This window comes from Equus przewalskii, chromosome 4 (assembly GCF_037783145.1).
Source record: "Equus przewalskii isolate Varuska chromosome 4, EquPr2, whole genome shotgun sequence".
Lineage (NCBI taxonomy): Eukaryota > Metazoa > Chordata > Mammalia > Perissodactyla > Equidae > Equus > Equus przewalskii.
The window spans coordinates 82504589-82527773 of NC_091834.1; the positions used below are offsets into that span (position 1 = coordinate 82504589).

A 23185-nucleotide genomic window follows, 5' to 3' on the forward strand; every position below is an offset into this window, starting at 1 on the left:
CTTACTTTCTGGATAACCTTAGATAAGCCTCATCTCCTGATGTGAAAACCATCCCTATCTGATGGAATTGTGGTGAGGATCAAACAAGATCAGGCATGCTAAGTGTTTAGCGCGGCACCTGGCATATAGGAAGCTCTCAGTGAGCATTAGCTCTTGTGCTATTACTATTAGGAGCAGGTAAAGCAACAGGCACTTTAGCCTGGAGAACTCAAGACATGGAAACAACAGGGATCTTCAAACATTTGATCGACTGTCCCATGAAAAAGAGGTCTATCAGAAGACAGGAGCAGGGCCAATGGGTGGAAGTGATTGGCCATGACATCTGCTCCCCTCTCGAGCACCAGGATTGCTTCCTCTGGTCTAACTGGCTGTGTGGGCATCCCTATCCTTTCTGAAATTAAAGTCATTCCTAAAAATGTGCAAGGGGCCGGAAGACTTCAGATCAGAATAAAGGATAACAATTAATCCTGTTACAAAATGGTGTGGGCCAGATTGTGAGACTAGCATCCCATCACTGACAGTTCAGGATGCATTCATTTGGTACCTACTATGTGCCAAGGACCACCCCAGGTGCTCTCCAGGATGTAAAGAAGAGTAAGACATGTTTCCTGCCTTCGAGAGCATTGTACTCTAGAGGGCGGTCGGGTGGAGACATATGTTTAACACAATTAGGAGGAACAAAAGGCAGCATTGAATCACCCATCAAGGGTCTTCATAGATTAGATTCTGCTCTGGATGAAAGGCTGTCATAGGACATCTCAAAAATCCCTTCCATCTCTAAGGTCCCATAATGCCAAGTATTCAGGGAACTAGGAAAAACAAATTTTTTAAGAAAAAATAAACTATTTTGTGCCAAGCTTCCTAAAACACGTTTTAAATGTCCATTAGCAGGTATGATAGGTGAAAACAATGGAACTCCTCTACTGAATTTGAGTTATTTAAAACAACGTACAAGGCAACACTCCATACTTTTCCTTCATAAGAACAATTTGCTAACTGGGCATAGATTCTTTAAGGGTAATGCTCATCAGGCAAATGTGGTCAGCATTATTTATAGGTTTTACATTTATACTAATCCCAAACTTGTACCACTTTACTAGAATAAAATATTAATGTTATTAGTTTAAAAATCACGAAATTTTTTAAATAGGGTGTTAAAATAATATCTATTCATCAACCTTGGACCACTATAGTATTTTAGATCACTGATTTAATATCTAAAAATTTTTTATCACATGCTATCCCTAATACTGATCAGTAGAGGCTAAAATTTAACTGTAATTACAGTCCAAAAATACAGGTTTTCATTTTACTTCCTCATAATTCAGAGAAATACTTAAAGTAAAATATAAGTCTGAAGCTTAAAATCCCGATTCTCCGGGCATGTGTTTGAAGCCATCCTGCTTCACATGCAGACCCTCAGCCCCACGCCACTCCCAGGACAGTGTTGGCTCAGATCAGCATGGAGGTGACAGATGGGCATTCAGTTAAGGAGTGGTGCAGGGTTATTTTATTTTTGTTAGAGAAGGAAGCTGTGGGAAAAATATTCTCCACTTTATTTTATTTTTGGCAAGGTGTTACCTGTAAATATTAATTTATATACACACAAAACTCACTAGGTACTTTAGCTGCATGAATATAAATGAAATAAAGTAATCCAAACTAAAAAATGGAGTTCCAGTATCTTCTTTCCTCCAGCAGAGGGAAAAAATTCAAGGAGTTAAAATTTCATCCCAGTAGTTTCAAAGACATCAAAACATTTCATATGGAGCTCCCATTCAAATAGATGGGGTTATGAGGGTAAAAAGTACAAGTAGTGTAGCATTAAGAACAAAAAGAATCATTTACGCCATTTTCAATACAGAGCCTATTTCCAAATCACTCAAAATACTTTACGCTTAGCATATTGAAAGTTCTCCAAAATTTATCTTACCAAGACCTCTGACTACTCAATGAAACAGAGAAAGTGCAGATACGATTATCCCGTTTACTTGAGGGTCAAGAAGACAGAAAAAAGAAACTGTGAGCCCCTCAAGAAGAGTGGCTTTTCTTAATAGAATGAGGCAAATAAAATTGATTCACTAGTAATGCATTTAATTTCTCCCTCAGCAATTAATTGTGTATCTGTGCTTAATGAGAATAGTATAAACAGTCAAGAGATGCATGTGGCAAATGAAAATTTTTTTGGTCTTAAGTTACATCGATTTCCAAAGCAAAGAACGGGGCGTGGGGTAGAGCTTCTCCTGGGCCCGCTAGCTCCTTCCTTGAATCTCACAGCAATTCACCTCCTTTATTCCAACCCCTGATTGAGAGGGTGCAGCATTTTACGCTCTGGAGGTTCTGTACCCACTTGCTTGGATTTTAACTGAGACCCCAAGTTTTGTGTTCAGTGGGAGCTGGGGACATAACCCTCCAACTTTCCTCATTTTGAATTCTCCTGGGAGCCTCTTAAAGTGATCCTTTGAAGTTTTGTCATGGCAGAGAGATGCTGTGAGGTAGGAATAAGGTTTCTACTTACTTCCATCTTCATGTAGCCGAACGGGACCAGGCATCAGGCCAAGGGTTCATGGAATTTCCCACATCTGGAAGAGCCCTCCTCCTCTCCTGGCCTCAGTTTATATACTCCTACCTATCCTTCCAGGCTCAGCCAATCCAACATTACTCCCCGAAGCCTTGACTGAGAACTGCAGCTTCCTCGGCTGAAGTCGGCCTTTCTTCTGCACCCTGGCACCACACTAGAGACCTTACTACACTGTTTTATATTGTTCACTGTTATTTTATATATGTTAGCGATTTCTCCTCAACTAGATTCTAAGCAATGTGAAAGCTTAGAATCTTCTATTTCTTTCCTTGTTATCCTCTAGTGTGTCAAACGTGATGCATATACTTACAGGATGCTGAATGAATACCTTCTGGAGAATTGATTGACTATTACCTGTTTCACCTGTTTAGCTAAAGAAGGTGAATAAGTGGGTAACATGCTGGCATTTCCTCACCCTATTCTGCTTCTCTTGGTGGAAAAAAAAGAGATTTAGCACTTATTGAGTTTAAAGAACTACACCAAGAACTATTCAGCATTATTTCACAATCCTCTGACAGAATTCTGTCCTATACAGGTCCTTCCTAACCAGACCAAAGAATTCTGTATTGCATAAATATCATTTCTCTTTCCCTGTGAAATGTAGTCATATGGAAAAGAGTACATTGGCATTTGAGTAAATTATCCATGTTCAATTAAAATGAAAATTTTCCAGGGAATAATTGATATGTGTTTGACTGGATTATTCACACTTTAAACAGGTGGAACAAGACAGGTCATAGCGTGAGTCAAATTTTAATATATTTAGTTCCACTATTATCCTGGTTGTTCAAAAATGAATGTGACTTCTAGAGAAAGTACCTCTGAATTCTTCTATTGCTTACATTTCTGACATTTGTGTCAGAAGGTGAAAGGAATAGTGTTATATAGTCCATTCCTGGGAGAAAGAAAAATTCTGCCCTCAATAAAAGGGTAGTGTTCTTTGTCCAGAATGCGCCTGTGTTTCCATGTTGGGTCACTGTACCAAACACAGCAAAGAAAGAGAATTCCAACCCAAAGGACAGACTTAAAAGCTGCCATCCAGCCCTGGGGTTAGTTGGCTGCTTATCCTCAACTACAGTTCTGCCTCTTATACCATCAAACCCGGGGACTGGCAAAGAGTCCAGAGGAACCAGAATTGGTTTGCTTTTTTATTTCAAAACTAAATCCTGGTGCCACTTTTGTTTGGATGCTGGAACGTTAAAATTTAGCACAGCTTATTTTTGGTGACCCAGTCTTTCCTTTGGTTTTCTGTTCATTAAATCCAACTGATTCTTACTATCTGACACATGGATTTGGAAAGAATAGTAGTACACTACTTCTTGAGTTCGGTTGGCTGGATCGTGGAGTTGGTGAGGTCCCAGTCTCATGTTTGGCCTTCAGACAAACTAGATAGCCTTGCTCCAAGACAGAGCTTATCTGGGCCCATCAATTTTGTTGTTTCTTGGTCAATGACTACACCTTTAATGCTAACCTGCCATTGTTCACAAAATAGGGCAAGTCAATATGAATGGTTGAGAAACTGGAGGAGAGGTACAACTCAAAATGAATATCCTAATGATGGTGGACATCAATATCTTCTTTCTCAGTATCATCATCATAACAAACATTTATGGTGCTCACAATTTTCCAGGGATCTTGCTTAAGACTCTATGCACTTTATCTTACTTATCTTCATTAAAAATCTTACGAAGGAGGTACTATTATTATCTACTCTTTACAGATGAGAAAGCTAGGATTTAGATTAACTAGCTTGCTTGAGGTAATTTAACAAGCATCACATCAGAATTTGAACTTGGGCAGTCTGACTACAGAGCCTGACATACTTCATATAATTCATACTAATCTGTGTTACTCAAAAGAGTATCAGCACGCTAGATAAGTACATTGCAATAATCTATAATTTGAATAGATAACTCCTGATGATAAATATCTATACAAGTCTGCATAAGTACAATATGCCATTTGTTCTATAAACAATAAAAATGCAAACATTCTCAGAGCTGAGATGATAAGTCACTTTGAGAACTCTAATACGTAGACTAGGCACAATGTAAATACTTAGATTTAAAGCAGAAGAAATAGTACAAACACTCATCAAGGCACTCCCAATCGATGTGAAAGGAAGCAGGGTGAGATGCTGCAGCAAAAATATGTCACTATCCTCACATCCCAAGGGCACCCCATGTAGCACTGAGGGACACAGAAACAGGTCCACTACTTCTCCAAAGCTGGGACTAAGCAATAGATCTGGGGCTGTATTATACCAAGGAACCCAGCCTCCCCAAGCACAGAGGGAGCCTGGGAAAGTCCTGGAAGGACACTAATGGCCAACCTTGAGAATACATTCCTGTTAGCTTGCTGGGCCTAATGGAATAAAGCAGCAGACACTGGCCTCATTTTAAGAACAGATAAAGTTGGCTTTGGACAATGCTATACCTGGACCCCTTCCCACCTTACCAGCCTAGTGTTCTTTATGTATTTAATATACATAAAGGTTACACATATATTTTTATGTTGTTAAGAGAGCTTAGGGATAGGGAAAGACCCTAATTACAGCTAAAAGAGATGTCTCTATCTTTTGCTAGAGAGTGTCTTCTATCAATTAAATGGGTAAATAGGCCCTTTCTCCCCACCATGGGGAAAGAAGGGCCTCTCGTGACCCTCTATTGATTAAGACTGCTGTGGAATGTTATTTGTAATCTTATTGCATAATAGAAATCAGGAGGTTGCTGTCATGGTTTCTGAAGACAAATTGCTGGTAGCTGAGACAAATCATAGCCTCTTTTGTCTCTTACTGTTCTCTATTCCCAGTTAATGTGTATCTTACAGTCTAAGTTTCTTAAATCAGTCTGTTTTACTGTCACAGATAGTAAAAATGAGTAAAAGCGGTAATCTGAGTGACTCTGCTTTAGGAATCGTGTTCAAGTGACCATTATACTGATCATTACTCCTGAGCTATGCATTATTTAATAAGGAACACAACTTCCAAAAGGGCACACAATTAAAAATAGATCCATACAGCAGCTGCTGTGATTATGACCAAGACGAACAGAAATCCAACCAGGCATGAGTCAAAAGAGAAAAGGCTGCTGCCAGACAGAACATTGTTCAATCTCATTTTTGTTCTGTGTACTTTGACTTGCTAAGTCAGCCAGCAAGCGATTTGTATGGAGCAGTGGTTGTCAAAGTATGGTCTGCGAAACAGCAGCATCAGCATCACCTGGGAACTGTTAGAAACGCAAAGTCTCAGACCCCAAACCACACCTCCTGACTCAGAAACTCTGGAGGTGGGCTCAGCAATCCGGGTGATTTTACAAGCCCCCTGGGTGATCTTGATGCGTGCTAAAGTTTGAGAACTACGGGGAGGGAGCCAGGGGACAGCCTTCCAATTGTAAGTCTTCCTAGGAAGGTACAAGATATTCGGTTGCAAAAAGCTATCTTTAGAAGAGTCTGGGAAGAAACCTGTCCTGAAACCAAATAAAATCATTACCATCTTTAATTTTGCTGTAAACCTAAAACTTCTCTAAAAAAATAGTCTATAAATTTTTTTTTTAAATACTTCAGTCTTTAGGGTGAATGAGTAAAAAGAAGAGCACAGGACTTTATTTATGCAAATTTATTTAATTCTTTATTTAATTGCTCAAGAAAGGTGTTGAGACAACTTCTTAAAAAATAAATAGCATTCATGGGGCTGGCCCCGTGGCCGAGTGGTTAAGTTCGCGCGCTCCGCTGCAGGCGGCCCAGTGTTTCGTTGGTTCGAATCCTGGGTGCGGACATGGCACTGCTCGTCAGACCACGCTGAGGCAGCGTCCCACATGCCACAACCAGAAGGACCCACAACGAAGAATAGACAACTATGTACTGGGGGGCTTTGGGGAGAAAAAGGAAAAAAATAAAAATCTAAAAAAAAATAAATAAATAAATAGCATTCAGTCACAAGCCTGGAAAGACTCCTCACTACTTTCAAAACGACCTCATTATTTAAAACATCCAAAAGATAGTCATTAATCACTAAGTAAATTCTCAAGATGTCTTCAGTATTCACTCTAGGATTTCAGACCTTTCAAGGCTAGGAAAAGGAAAGTAAGATTTAATTTAACTTCGCCAAGTTTAAAATCTACTCCACCCAACAAGAGTCACGATACTCCTTTAACGGTCTCAGCACATGACCACTACACTGATGCTAAGTTACTACATGTCATGAAGAGCCACAGCCTGTGATGTGTGCTTGTGCCATATGAGTCTGCCTTATGGCAAGGTGTTTTTGGTAAGTCATTAATTCAGCCTCTTGGTTGGTCCAAGAAGGGGCTCTATGATGCCAAAATTCGCTCTAGAGATAACAGTGCTTGGATGAGCCTCCAGCATTGTTTTAACTTTTTCTCAAATGATAAATGATCTTAAGAAATCAAAGGCAAGTAACCTATCAGTAAAGGATTTATTAAATAAATTACGGTCTATTCATAAAATTAAAAACCAAGCAGCTGTTAAAAAAATAAAATTTTCTAATTCTCAATGCTGAGTAAATATCAGAAGCACCTGGTAATCATTTAAAATATACCAATGTCAGGGCTCCTCCCAATTTCACTGGTCTTTCTTCCTCTCTCAGGAAAGCTCCGCAGTACGTAGTTGTATATCCTAGAGTAGGTTCTTCTAGTTCCTCTGTGTGGGACGCTGCCTCAGCAAGGCCTGATGAGCGATGCTAGGTCTGCGCCCAGGATCTGGACCAGCAAACCCTGGACGGCCCAAGCAGAGCGCACAAACTTAACCACTCAGCCCTGGGGCCGGCCCCTTCACTGGGCTTGAATAGGGTTCAGGCATGCATATTTTTTTTAAAGCTGTCCAGATGATGCTAATGTGCAGTCAGAGTTGAGAATTACTGAGGTGGATCTATATTAACCAAGATGGAATTCTCTCCAAAATACATTACGTGAAAAAAGAAAGCCACAAGACACACATATCTATTAATAAAATTTTGTATGTGTGTAATTTTATTAATAGATATATGTTTGGATGTGGTCTCTTTCCATTTTACACTATTTCCTTATTCATTATTTAAACTTTTCAAAATGAGAATGTGTTCATGTCTTTTACTTATTTAATTTTTAATTTTAAAAGCTGTTTAGAGAAAATGTGAATTGATAGGAAAATGAAGAAGCACATGAAAATAGGAACTCCCAAAATATACTCCTCCTTGTGTTCCTTTTACTCAGAGTATAAAAGTAAACAAAATTCCATTTCTGTCTATCTACCCAATACCTATTATTTTCAATATTGAGGATTAGTGTGAGGGGGGCAGGTAGAGATGGAAGGAGTAGAGATAAGGTTCATTCATTCACTCATTTAGCAAACATTTATTGGGTTCCCAGACAGGTCCATGCTAGGTGCTGGAAATACAGGAACAAACAAGCTATGTGTGCCCTCATGTATATCATGAACATCATCCTGTCCTCATGGAGCTTTGCTATATGTAACAAAGAAACTTAATTTAGTCAAGAGAAGTGAGAAAAGACTTCCCAGAGTAGAGATGGACCTCATCCTGGGGGTAATGGTAGCCACTGAAGAGTTTCAAGAAGGGAGTGACATTACCAAATCTGGCTGTGAGTGTAAGTGCCCGTGACCATTGGCAATGACCATTTTCCCCAATATCCCCACTTAGGGCCACTATAAGAGAAAGCACCCATCATCTCTCATCTGTGGTGAGTTGGCTCTTTACAAAGTTAAATTAGAGCTTGCTACGGTAGCAAAGGATTGACTGAAGGAGTCTGTCTTTCAATTTTCCATTATCTATTTGCCATCAAATAAGATTTAATTTGAAATGTTACCTCCTGCTGAGTTCATTGATCAGACTCGTTTATCTGTCCATCTAACCAGATGAACCCGGATATGGCAGATTTACCTTTTCAGAGTTTACAGTTAATAAATCCCATCGTATGCAATAAATAACTCGCAAAAGACTTGGCTTTACAGAAGTAGTTGCTACCATTAGTAGAGTCTCCTGGAAGAAAATATATCTTTGTAAACATAGCAAGGTAAGTGAAGACTTCCAGGGTAACCGGATGCTTCACTGTACTTCATTTACTTAACATAAAGGTCAATTTTAGCCAATTATATCCAGGACACTTCCACACGAGGAGAAATTATCTAGCCCACCCACAGTGGATTTCTATTTAAAAGTCGAATTTGATTGCTTTGGGAAGTATACACTACAGACTAGCCCCTATCCTTCAAGAGTAGACAATTAACTCTCTAGGTAAAGTTAACTAGGAAAACATGAAACATGAGAGAGAGAAATTATATCGGACACTGTCCTTTTATAACCCCGATGCATCTATGTGGAAATTACTGTGTTACCCCCAAGCATCAACGTGCTATTTTTAGCTTAGAATATTCAGTCTTTGCTCAAAGTAAGACATACGATTAGTATTTGGAGGAACAGATTTGCTCTAATTTAAAGGAGAGGGGTGGAAATGTTCTAGAAAAGGGGGAAAAAAATCCAGGCTGTTTATAAAACATATGCAAATTCCTCAAAACTGCTTTATAAAACAAATTCAAATTATGGGCTTCCCAGTCAACATTTCCAAAAGGTCCTTGCATTCTTTTTTAATTCTTTTCAAACTGCACAATCTCTAACTGAGAGCTGGACCCCTCTTTTCTTTAGTCTCTCTGCAATACAGGAGCCACTGAGGCAGCATTTTCATCTTTATGTAGCATGGAGCAGTTCTGGGTTTGATATTCTGCAGTTACATGTCACATTATCCTAAATGATACTACTATTATCTAAAACCATTATCTCACTATAGGGATTAAACAACGTCTGAGGTGACCACTCTGTCCACGCCCCGCTTCCCCCCTCCCCATGTGTTAACCCATATGACATGTGTGCGTGTGTGTGTATATGTGTATGTTTTTTAAGGCACAGTAGTACTTCTAAACAAGTTCAGATCATTGAAGTCTTTTCTGTGACTCTCAAACTTCCTTTCACTCCCAACACGCCTAAAAAACATGAGACACGTCAATCCATAAAAAGGGCTTTCAGGGAGGGGGTTGGGAGGCATGCAGTGAGTGCTGGGTCCTGCTATTTGAAAAGCCCCTGAGGTAGTTTTGATAAGCCAACACACAGCCCTGAAGCATGAAGACAGAGCAGTATGAACCCCACTCCCTAATCAGGGTTAAGAATCACTGGTTTAGTAAAGCATTCAGTGTCCTATGAGCCGAGGCCACAGGGTAGCTTCTGCCCCCAGTGGTGTCTGGCGGTGTCCAGCTCCAGCCCCCTGCTCAACTCGCCTCTGATGTTAAAGGGGCTGATGTTTTCATTTGCCTCTGAGCTGTGATAGGAGAAGAAACAAAGACAGGAGAACACCCTTTCCCTCTAGGGATGAGCAAGGCCAGCTGTATTCTCCAACAGAGGAGGTGGCCCCGCCATGAGGTACAGTCTCTGGGGAGGTAAATGAACCTCCCCCATTGATGCCTGAATCCCCTTTACAAAGACAGATCACTTCATTCCACAATTAGTGATCCAGCAGAAAGCAGAATCCTCCTCTGACTTAATCATGACAAGACATTTTCACATATTGAGGTATATGGGGTAACTATTCGAGTTCAAAACTGATTCAGCTTGAACTAGAAAGCCTGACTTATGGCCTATCTAACTTAAATTGTCCATCTACTTATCCACTAAAGTAAGGGATCTCTCTTGAGATAAAGAATGCATCCTTCCCCTCCTACGCCCTGTTGGTAACCTCTACTGGTAACACCTGGATTAGTCCCTTTCCTGGCATCATGGTCATGCTGACCTGCTAATTTGCAACTGAATATCTCCTTGAAAATGTATCCCGGTGTGTTTAATGAATCTTCTTTGTTCTAAAAAGATATAAGACTGTACTGAAACTCATGCTTCTCTGGGACGCCTTCTAAGTCCTTCCAGGGTTATAAACCTCACTTTGGCTCATAACAAACTCACTCCAATTTTGATTTATAGGTTGGTTATGGATTATTTTTCATCGACAAACACAAACATACTCTGTCTGTGATAGTATCAGATGAGTGATAATACATAGTTCCTTTCCTGAAACCAGGCTTTGATTAGGAGAATGTAGAGGGATTCAAGGACAGGAGAGGCTGCCACAGGAGGGGCAAGGCTGAAAGAAGAGGAAGATGGGGATGCCTGGAGAACCCTGTCTCCTTCACAGTTTAGCCCAGATAGGCGGCCCATGTAGGCAGATAACTACATGGCTTTACTAGAATTGTTCAAAAAAGAACTGAGACATTTGTAAAACTACTTCCAATTTTAGCCCAAATATTTTCTATACAGTTTTAAACAGGTCCCAGCTACATTACCAAAAACCCCACCTAATGTTTATTGTTGAGCAGGAGAGTGGGTAAATTCATTAACCAAGACTTTACTTATATCCCTTATGGTCAAGGTTAAATGTGTGTTTTCAAACCAGTATGCTATACCTTCTTTAACTCTACCAGTCCAAGAATAAGTAGTTATATATTGATATCCCTGCATATTTTTAGATCCTATCGGTCTTATGCATCCTGAAGGGACCCAAGCTCCATAGAACTGTTCTAAATGTTCACACTTATTCAAGTCATAGCATTTGGCTTAATCAAACTATTATTTTTCAAAATGGAACTGTAAGCCAATCCCCGATGAATTTGCTAATCATTCCTTTGACAACTATTCTAATATTTCATGTCAGCCCGAGCATATATATTTAAACAGAATATATTCACACATAAAGTGAAACATTTTCTAGTCCAAGAGTGACCATCACCATTTCATAATTAATGTCCGTGTGGAGTACTGGCTGGAGGTCTTATATAAACCGTTAAAGTAAAGCAGCACAACAGTGACAAGTTGTAATTATCAAATTCACATTCATATGGTTCCAGGTTCTGCTGGAAGATGGGCTAAGCACTTATATCCTCTCACTTACTTTTGAAAGACACAAGTTTTTCAAGCCCTGGTAATTTGGCTAATAGATACACTTGCTCCCATGTATTAAATGCTCACTCCACGCCAGTGTACTGATCTTAGTTATGACACCTACCATAACCAACACCCCCTCTTGGCTAAAAGTGACCCACTCCCTGTGCTTTGATCAAGGGTGGCAAGAGCAGCCCCATCATGTGCTGACCACTGTCTCAAGAGTTGGCCTGGAGCCTTGGACTCTGCCCAAAGAGTCAGTAGTAATTCTCCCACCTAGTCAAATAAGATCCCTCCAGAATTACCCAAGAGACTAAGGAGAGAATTGGCCAGTCAAGGAGGGGAGAATAGGGCAAAGAGAAACCAGGTCCAGACTGCATAAAAGCAAAATCCACCCTTGAGGTTGCATGAAGCTCCCTTTGGCAGCCCAAGGAGACAGAGGAGGATACAGACAGGCCCTGGCGGAACCCTTCACCTGCATTTTCCCATTAAATCCATCCAACAATCTAACGCAACGTTAACATCCCCATTTTATAGATAAGCTGATTCTGTGGCAAAATTAATGTAAACAAGCTTTGAAAACCTCAAATAAGCAATTATCACCTCCACCCACTTGGTAAATCCTTGCCTACTTTTGGCACTAGCCTACAAGGAGATGGGATTCCTAGGAATTACAGTGGGATTGATGGGAACCAGAATTAGTGTATGAGGGGAGAGTAGCAGAAGGAAGAAGATCTTCATGAAAGCTTCGGCGTCTCTAAAAGTGAGTGTTGTTGAGCCATGGTTGCTGAGTTAAGAATAGAAAAGAGACACTTTGGAGCAGTCAGGGAGGAAGATCAAGTCAGACAGGAGAACAGAATTGGGAAAGTGGCTGGAGTTGGACATCAACCTGGAGCAGAAAACACCATGTGGTTCAGAATCGGGACTACCTGGAGAAATCCTAGACCCGAGGATGTGGGGAGTAACCCTGGAGAATCCTGGTTCTGCATCTTGCTTCCAGGAAAGAGATCAACAAACCCAAGAGAAATTATTATCAACTTGCCAGTTTCCCTTGAAAGTTTCCAGAGATGGGGAATTAGAGCACCCTTGGCTGCCTATTTTAATCTATGTCTTTCTTATTTCCAAGAGGCTCTTCCTAACGTCCTGCTCAAATGTCTCCAGCTTTCCCTGAAGCCTATTTGTGCCTCTTCAATACTCCTTAGACACAGAGAGCTTCTGCTCAGCAGCATCCTCATTTGAGAAAATTTCATCAGTCTGAAAATAGTCATCAAGCTGCCTCTTAGCATTCTCTCCTCTAAACTGAGGGCCCTCCCACAGAAGCTGGATAGCCACTTGGGGGGATTTTACAGCGAGGATTCCAGAATATGAAGCGAACCAGACTGGATGGTCCCCCAAGATATCTTCCAAACCAGAAAGCCTTTGATTCGATTCCTTTCATCTTTTTTGTGAAGTCAGTTTTCCATCACTTTGTTCCTTTTTGTCCCTATATCTGTCACCTGTCCAACTTGTCCATATGCTTTTAATATTTTTAAATCTAAAATGCATAGAAACAGTTTCTCACAAGATAAAACGAAGCCTCATTAATTCAGAATAAGTTGGAAGTCATGTCCCACTGAGTACAAAATCAGAGTGAAAAGTATTTTCAATTAAAAAAAAGTCTATTATAAAAGACTACATAATGGATACTAATAAATAAAATGAGAAAGTTAATTAAAGATGGTGAGTTATAATAACTTTATTTTTATGGGACTTTATAATTTTCAAAGTATTATTCCATACATTATTTTATTTTGCCAATTTTATTCAATATGTAAATGCAACTTATAGGTAATAGATCATCAAACCTCAATCAAAAAGCCTTGAATTATCCTGCTAAAATTAAACTTTTAACTCAATAAGAATTCTATATAATTATTCCAAGTCTGCATCAGTGCAGTCTGAATTAATGAGGTCCTGCTCTATTGTAGCTGTAATAAACCTGACAATTTTATGACCATCTTATATGCCAGAGTGTCACTCCCATCTACATATTCATAATAAATACTGTTTCTTCACACAGGAAATTTTGTCATAACAGAGCATCCCACTTTAAAGAAGTTTCACCAAGTAAAGTATCTTAAACCTCAAATACCATAAAAATGTTTTATATAATAAAGGTGCTAAGAGTTCATTCTACTCTCTAAAAACACTCGTTTTGATTGAAAATGAGCCTCAATAAAGGGTATCCCAAGAAGCTGAGGACTCAACATGTCACAGAAATTATCACCTTTCTGTGTTTTCAGGAAAAAAACAGTCACAATTAATCCAATTAATTGTAAATAATGGAACTAAATCAACACATATAGAAACCTGGACACAGAATCCTCTCTTCGAGGAATCTGGTGACCCTGAGAGGGTCTATGAGCATCTTTACCACTTTCGCTTTCTTCTTAGACCCGCAGTTGAAGTCAGAACAATTTATTGTCTTTTCACAATAGTCAGAAAGACAATGCCTTTACCTACCTTAAAAAGTCTTAAAATGTTAGCAACCATGATGGACACGGAGCTTGCTGCAGCACCTATGACTCCAGAAATCTTGTCAGGCTTGGTGAAAATGGGTGGGTCTCCATTAGCACACTTCACGTCAGAAGCGTCTTTCTCGATCAATGCCTGCACGAATGTTAGAGACTGCTCCAAAGCATATGTGTCCCTGGAGCACGTGTCCAGGATCCGGACGCCCAGAGTAATGTTGGAAAGGAGATCAGGGTCCTTATTAATCTGGTCGATCGCATAAAGCATGGCCTCCAGTCTGTGGATCCCCTTTTCCTTTTTCAGCTCCCCACAAGGCACCCCTCTCTCTCCCTTTGCATGGACAGGGAAGAGACCCCCCAAAATGATGTCCCCATCCACTCGTATGGAATGGGCATACTCCTGGCTGTGAGTTCTTTGCATCATTGTGAGGATCCAGTAGAACTTGGCGGTCAGGAGGAAGAAACAAGGACAAGAGGCTGATCGCTTTCCCTCGCATACCATTTTCTCCACAGGTGGTGTTGCAATCCAAGACCCAGAGTTTATTCTTGCCACAGAAGAAGAGGGACCACCTGAGGCTGAACCTTCTGGAGGCTACCATCAGGGCCCATGGGGGAAAGGCTCTGTGGGTTTCAGCAAGTTTTCTTGATTTGAAGGTCACAGTGAATTTCCATCAGACCCCTAAGGTTCAATTTTATTTCCATATACAGTCAACTTGCCCGGAATGGTGCAAAAATTAGAATAACAGCTGAGGTTCTGATGTTGGGATGAGGTCAACAATTCCCGTCCTTGAAGTCAGCCCTGTAGCAGAACTATTCCTGGGGGTGCGGAAGGAGGGAAAAAAAACAAGTTCAATTCAATGGGTCTACATTTTTCATATTTTTAAGCCCCGTTTAACCTCTTTTTTTGTTGTTTAATTTCCCCTACTCAGTAAGAAACTAATCCTTTTTGTCCCCCTATGATTCTGAACACCTGGCTGCACTGTAGCTAAACAGAGAGATTGATGACACTTTTGGAGCAAAGGAAACAGAAAAGCGTCAGAAACTAGGCTGATTCTCCCAAGCCAGAAAGTATTTTTGTTTACCATTTTATTACAATAAATCCAGTTTCCATGTGATTGATGGTATTATTTTTTTTCAAATCTGTTTTTATTTTTTACAGCTGTCTGAATCTAGCATTTAAATTTTGTCCACAAAATCATAATGAAAGTTTATTTTCTGTGATGTAGTCAACTAGCCAGGCAACTGTTAATGACATTTTTTGGTGTCTAAGATTTCCCAGTGGGAAAAAATGATTATTCAATTAAAAAAAAGGAAAGAAAAGGAAATCCACTCAAGGAGCCCAAAATGTGTAAGTTTTATAGCTTGTGAAATGATTTAACATAGAATGTCAGCTATTTGATACGAATTATCTTATTGTTCTCTGGTAACAAAACAAAGACTTGAAAATTAAACGCACAGGGAGGGTTACGTGTGAAGATATTCCTACTACCATTGTCAGGGTTTCCTATTAATTTGTTGGAGTGGAAGCAATGGGTCTGCTTACAGTTCTGAAGCAAACACTCCTTGATCCCAGAATCACTAGGAGCAAATCAGAGCTGGAGATCAATTGAAGAGCTTCTTAATTTTGTCTGACTCAGTGGGGAAAACAGTTATTTCATCAAGACTAGAAATAACCTAGAGTGAAAACATCTACAAGCAAAGCTATAGAAAAAGCTTCTCCTAGGACCTTCGCTCTTAAAGAATTCCATGAGATTCCTTCAAGGGACTTTTGAGGAGGCTTACCTGAAAACAAGAACTGACTTAACATAAGGGAATCTGAGATTTGAAACACATGTATAATTAAGAGAATAAACAGCACCAAGTGATTTTGGGAGGATGGTTAATCTAATGCTCATTTCTAACCTACTTATATATATGGGTTTGAAGCCTGAAATTTGGACAATTCTCCTCCACCCTAACCAACCAACATCTGGTTGTATTTTTCATTCACTTGTTCAATTTCCAGTTCATAAAATTTTCATTCCATCCTTCCTGTCCCAAAGGAAAGGATGGTGCCCCCCTGGAGGACAACTGAATATATGTCCAAAAGCCTGTAGAGAATGCTGCGCTTTTTTTTCACTTTCAGATAGGAAAGGTGGCCTGTTGTAGCCCACTGCCCTGGATTTCTGAGTGTACTCCTGGCATGTACTCAGAAATACAGGCAATGCCCCCACCCCCCAACTGAGATAGTCCTATGCTGCCTATGACATGCATTCCCTGCCTCCTGGCACATGCTAAGTCCTAGATTTTCTCAATTCTGTCCCCAAATACCCTGTCCTTTTCTGATTTTTCTTACCTCTTGACTGATATTCCCTCACGTTCAATTCTCCTAGCAGCTGCTTCTCCCTCAGAAAATCTGTGATTCAGCGACAGCCTGACCTCAGGCATTCCACAAAAGGAAACACTTAGAAAGTCAACTTGACTTTCTGGATGAAACCAGAAGTGATGAACCATAAATTCCACTGACCACCCATTAAGAGAAGTAGGATTGTGTTTTACAGTTTCATAAGGAAGCCTGGTTATAAGACAGTAAAACCTCATTAACTCTGACCACTAATTCCGAACTTGAGACCAAGTCCACATGGCTGGGCTGACCCTTAGCATATCCTTTCTGACAGAGCACAGGATAAATGGATACGTGAAGGAGAGATGTTTAAGGGGAAAAGGAAGGGGACCTGTTGTTCTCCAAAGACCAGCCTTTCTTCATTACACCAAGCTTCCTCCCAGGTACTTAAAACACTTAAGAGAATAAATGGTTTTCAATTATAGACGAACATAAAATCAGCCCATCTGTTATTTACAATGCATCCTTACCTACTCAGTGGCATTAACCTAGTCCCACTTGCTATACAGTCCTGGAAATAATAAAATTGAGTTTCTTTTCCAAGTATTCATGTTTGCAATAATTTTTAGTCTCCTTAGCATCTCATAGGTCTGTTTAGAGCTTTAAGTTAAGGAAAGGTTGGGGGATGAATAGTAGTGAGGCAAGAATTAGTTTTGTTTAGTGGATGAATGGACTTTAATGGAAAATGAGAGGTTCCATTTTGGCTATTATTATTATTGGGGAGCTCACTTGAATTTTTGCCCAAGTTTTCTCCTCTGCAACATAGAACTAACAGCACATGGCCTCTCTAAAGCTTGGTTTTCTTGCCTGTAAAGGGGTGCCAGAACCTGCCATGCAGCACACACAGAAAGCACAGTACTTGACACAGGGTGAGTGCTCAGTCAATAGGGGCTATCATTGCTAATCTAGTCAGAAACTCACTTTCCACGAAAGCAGAGCAACTTCTTCCATATTTGCTCAGTTGGTGAGGTTTTCACTAAATTTAGTTTGTCACTTTAAAATCAACATCCGAGCTACTTATAAAATATTGAAATATTGCAGTTATTTCAAAATCTGATGGGCCAGCCTGGTGGCATAGTGGTTAAAAGTTCACACAATCTGCTTCGGTGGCCAGGGTGTGGACCTACACACAACTCATCAAGGCATGCTGTGGTGGAGTCCCACATACAAAAAATAGAGGAAGGTTGGCACAGATGTTAGCCGAGGGACAATCTTCCTCAAGCAAAAAGAGGAGGATTAGCAACAGATGGTAGCTCAGGGCCAATCTTCCTCACCAAAAAAAAATTTTTTTTTTAAATCTGACTGTCATAAAAATCACAGACTCTTGAGGACTAGAAAGTTAATTTTCCCTTTTAAATTCTAAGGAGAAATATATTTGAAAGTTTGTGAAAAACTACATAAATTCGATTTCATTGTATGATCTTACATTGTCTAATGTTGCTCTTATGCAATTCTTGTCAGCTTTAATCTAAACTCATCACAGTTGAAGTCTATGAGTTTTAAAGAAAGTTTTGTGCTATGGAGCCAAATAACTCTACTTCATGTTCTGTGCTTGATTTAAAATAAAACAGTTTTTCCCTCAAATTGACCTTCCTCTGGGGTTTGGTACAAACCTCGCCTGTGCTGATTCACTTCTCCAAGACGGCGTGAGGTCTGCACTCCTGTAACTGACCTCTGAAGGGAGCAGACACCTTGCACTATTTCTGAGCCCACGGGAGGGGCTTTGAAACCTTTGAGGAGGCTTAACCATTAACCCTCGAAGCCCTTCCTGTTTACGCCCTCCCAGCCCGTCCTAAGTACATGGTATGGTCTACATCATTAGCACTTCTATCAACAGTCTTTCAGCCTGCTGGGGAGAGTGGATAGCTCCCTAACAACGCTCTAGCTGTTTCCTGAAAGGCCAGTACTAAGGATAGCTCCTCAAGGGCCAGGGCCCTGAATTCTGCTGCTTTTTATTTTCTACATACCTTCTCTGTACCAAAGTCTCAAGTGCCTTACAGAGCATCTCATTGAATTTTCATACATCCATCATTTGCTCTTGCATAAAAGAGAAAAGAAGACTCAGAGAGATTGAGTATGACCCAAACCCTAAGCTAGGAAGTGGTACCACAGGCAAAATCCTCAGGCCCCCCAAGGTGGGTCCCATCCTATGAGAAAGCCCCCAGTGCTGCAGAGACTGGCTGTGACGACACATGGGAGGGTGGAGGCCCCGCCTCTCTACCGAAATCTTTCAGAAATGTGTATATCTTCAATGGTTAGCTTTTTAAGAAAAATAATGTACCAATTAGGAGGGGACAATCTGGGGGCATTTCCAGGGCAGGGTGATTTCCGAAACTCTCAGAGGGCTGAGAATATCAAATACATCTTGTCCAAACACCTCTGCCTCAAATCAGGTCTCCTGGTCAACCTGATGCCAAAGAGAACAAACCCACCAAACCAGGTGGACTCTCTCAGGGTCTATCATCACGTCTTCCTCCAGCACTGGCCAGTGCCTTTAAGACGTGATAAGGTAAAATCCTCACTAAGGAATATCATTAGCCAAGAATGGTAATTTTTTCTCATAAAAAAGCCAAATAGCAGTCGTATGCAGGATTCCATTCAGTTCTTTATCAAAAAGATTAGGCTGAATATTGTCATCAACTCACAAAATTGCAAAACCAGCCATTTTACTTGAAACCACCCACACTTGCAGCTATTTGATGGTTGTCTTGGAAAATGCATCATATTCGTCTATCCTCTCCTGTGCCATAACATGTGTGCGTAGCCCTGGAACCTTGGTCGGGGCAGAGTGAGGATGGGCCAGACAGAGCCCTCCCCTGGCACAAAGGCCTGGAATTGGGTCCTTGTCTGATAGTCACTGCCTGGTGACACTGCACATGTCACTTTACCTCCGTGTGCTTCCATTTCCTCATCTGTGAAATGAGCGAGATGGAGCATATGATCTCTAAGGTGTCTTCCAGTTTCCCATTCGGAGATTCTATTATTTAATAATAAGAGAATATGAGATTATGCCCAAACACCAGAGCAAGGCTTTGCCAACTGAACACAATAACTGATTCTGTGCGCAAGCTGAGTGACTTTTCCCATCAGTGAAAGAGGGTCATGAAAGCTCTTCTGTACAAGCAAGCCCCATATTAAGAAAATCTGATACATGAGAAGCTCAACTTACTAAACAGATAAATTAGAAGGTGATTATTTGCATTACAAAAGAATTCACCGCAGGTTTCCTTTAAATAGCTAAATCCTCTCGTGCATTTAAAATACAATCTGATTCAGTAGAATTCAATTTGTGCAGTTTTTTTCAATAACACAGCTATTGCACAAAAAGACCATATTTAAAGTAATAAGAAGCCACTTTTATAGCGTGTTCCTTATAGAAGAGGAAAAGGGGGTGAGACTAACATTTATGGAATGCCTATAGTGTGTCTGGAGCCTCACACACATTATCTCCTTTCCTTCACAAAATACATCTATGAGGTTGGCATCATGGCCCCCATTCAGGATATGAGGAACCTAAAAACAGAAAGACTATACGAATGTGTCTAAAATCTTAGGTCAGAATTCAAATGCAGGACTGCTGCTACGTTCTTTCCCCTTCTCCTCACCCCCTGGGTGCAGGAGACTATAATGGGTATCGAGCCAATCCTGATCTGATAACATAGACTCTGAGAGTGGTGTCCTGGGTTCCGAGAAGTCCCTGATTCTAATCTCACTCCCCCCAATACTCACTGTATGGCACTGGGCAAGTTACTTAACCTGGTGTCAGTATCTATGTTTCTAAAAAGGAATGATTCTTGTCCACCTCCCAGGGTTATGAAATCAAATGATATAATGTATGTAAAAGTACTTTATAAACTGCCAAGTGTGGTAAGGAAATACAGGGATACTATTAAACAGTTCTAGAACTCAAATATTTTCCTGGTGTCTTGTGCTTTGAAGACCTAAAAAAACCACTTTCCCATTACACTCAGAGCTGGTCAGACCTTCACACATCACATGTCCAAGGCATCAAAGGAAATTGAAGGAAAACTGGAAAGAAGCACACAAGAGGAAAAGTCAATGGAAGTGCAATACCTGACCTGGAGAGCTGAAGGTCATGGACACTTGGAGCATCTAAAAGGCTTTTCTGAAGAAAGCGGTGACAAGATATTCTTCTGTAGTGAAAAGAGGACAATAGGAAAGCTTCCCAAATTGTATGCAGGATATAATGCCGAGCTTTACCACTAAGGATCATGACCACTGGCAAAGTTAGCCAATAAACAGCCAGCAGATTTCTATCTTTAGGCATAACCTGGCCTGGGAAAGCACAAAACTGGCAACACATGTGCCCAACAATCTGCACGTATTCTTCTTGGGCCTCCCCTACATCTTCCCACTTCAGCTCACCTGTTCCCTCCCTGCTCCTCCCTCAGGGCTGATGTGTCCCACAGGTCACAATCCTAAGATCTGGTTTTCTCACAACCTTGGCCCTCCCCAGGGAGTGAGCAGATTCATTAACAGCCCTCAAAACCTGAAGATGTATTACTGCCACCCCCTAACTGAAACATCTACATTTGTAAAATGATTTCCAGGAGTTCCATAATTTCTTTACCAAAGAAATCTCTCTAATTGTGGTTAAGACTGGCAATGTAACAAGCGAAAGCTGGGAGTTATCAATCATGAGTCAGGAGCTTCTCAGCAGTGCCCCTCAAATCACTCCAACAGCAATGCCCACCACTCAGAATGCACGTCCTGGGATAAGAAGGTATCATGCTCAAGGTCCTTAGTCAGTGAGGGAGTTCATCTCAACTTGTCAAAGCACCAGGTAGAAAGGAAAATCAAAGAAAACAACTCGTTGAGCCAAGAAAGAAAGAAAGAAGGGAGGGAGGGAGGGAAGGAGAGAGAGGAAGAAGGAAAGAAAGAGAGAGAGGAAGGAAAGAAGGAAGGAAGATGAAATTTAAATCCCCAGCAGACAGAAAACCTGCTCGCTCTTGGGATAGAAACAATAAGATCCAGCTGGCTCTCTGTCCACATCCTGTCCTGGAACAGCATGGAGTGACCATCCCTCCTGAGCAAACCACACGTGTGAGTCTGACGACGTCCAAACAGGTTCTATCAAGAAAACAGCAGCAGTTTCCTGAAACTTTGCAAGCCAGCCTGGTTGGCAGGCACAGAAATGTGGTCAGGTCTTTGCTGTGGGTCCAATTAAGAGAGAAATCCATGCGACATCTTCTTTTTAAGACACTGAAACAGAACAACTCCACTCACAGGACTAAAGCAAGATCCTCTTTATGTTGGGCATTCTAACCACAGGAAGAAGACAGTGGGAAAGAAACTTGGGAGGAAAAATACCATTGCTACCATGATGTGCTACCATGATGCTACCAGAATACCGTGTGTGCACTATTCTGTGCCTCATGCCCTGAAGACAAGAGAACATTCTTACACAAAGATTGTCAGCTGGGTTGTTTGCTGCATAAATACCAATTAAACAAGCCCCTCAGCAGCTCCAAGCTGCCCAGTCAACTTTGAAAAGAGCACCTCTCTCCAGACCTCTAACTTTCTCCTGCACTCATTGGAATTCAATTCATCCTTTTATCCATTCCCTTGGGATTTAGATGTTTTTAGAATTATTCAAGTAGTCATAATTTGTAAAGGGAGCATGGACAGACAGAACTAGCTAGCACAAACCAAATAGCATAAACTGAGCCCAAATAACAGTATAGAGCTGTGTTCTCAGCATCTACTTTATTCTGGGTAAATCTTCTCCTAGAGAGCCTCCCTTCAGCTATGTCTCACCACATCCCTGATTTAAAAGCAAGAATGTAGTCTTCATCTCAGGTATAATGCAACCTGTAGTTGACTCTGAAATGGGAAAACTACATTTAAAAATCTTACTTCATTTTCCCTGATGGATATAGCTTTTCTCTTCAAAATTATCAAACCACATATTTTCAAAAACCAGGCAATGAATTTCACACAGCTGATTCTGTCTCCTGCAGAGATCTTTCAAGACATTATTCACAAGCAAGTGACCAAGGTAAACTAAAGTGGTTTCTGTAGCCATTTGCAATTATTGACAAACAATTTCATAACGGAAAATGGAAATTACAGTCAAGTGCTATAAGCTGTTTATCCAAGATCTACCTGCTGGTGGCTCTTTTTCTCTTTTTACGTTTTCTGTCAAGCGAAATACAAGCTATCATCGGAATGCATTTCTCCCGTTTATGATATTTCTTGTCAATATCTCCACCACCAACACCGTTTTCCCGTTCTGTCACTTGGCAAGATTTGTATTCAATCGCTCAATCGCCGTAGTGGCAGAGACCGTAGTATATTCTTGGGTGTTCGCGAGACTCCCACGCCATCAGGTCTGCGGGAAAGGATCACCCCCAAATGGCAAATAGGGCATTCCCTCCCGGCGGGATCAGCTTCGGGGACTGAGGGGTTTGGGGCTTCTGCAGCTGGCGAGTGGGTCTATTTTCACCCCCACCATCCTGGGCGCGCACTCTCTGATCCCAAGCTCTGAGATTTGAGCGACCAGGGAAACAATTCTTCAGGGAAGCGTGGGGGTGCCGTCTTGCGCAGTTGGGTGACTCGCACGCCCCTCTGCATTTCATTTGCGCCAAGGGAGCGTGTCAGACAGAGGGGCTTGGGAGGAGGAGATTCTATTTTCACCAACTGTACAAACCTCAAGGGATCTCGGAGCTGTTTGACAGAGCAGATGGGCTCGCTCTCGCCGTGGCTCAGAGGGTTCTCCACCTCTACCTCTATCTCAGCCCGCAGCCACTCACCCCGCC

General features: G+C 41.0%; 1 protein-coding gene across 10 annotated transcripts in view; it reads right to left on the reverse strand.

Annotated features, from left to right (window-relative positions):
- The window catches only part of GRM8 (glutamate metabotropic receptor 8), a 718262-nt gene that overhangs the window by 693305 nt on the left and 1772 nt on the right, over positions 1-23185 (reverse strand). For all 10 annotated transcript variants that reach the window (XM_070616524.1, XM_070616523.1, XM_070616520.1 and 7 more), the window contains exon 2: positions 14016-14839. In XM_070616524.1, coding sequence (XP_070472625.1) covers positions 14016-14525 — 510 coding nt within the window. In that variant the 5' untranslated portion in view covers positions 14526-14839. The remainder of the gene's footprint in view (positions 1-14015; positions 14840-23185) is intronic.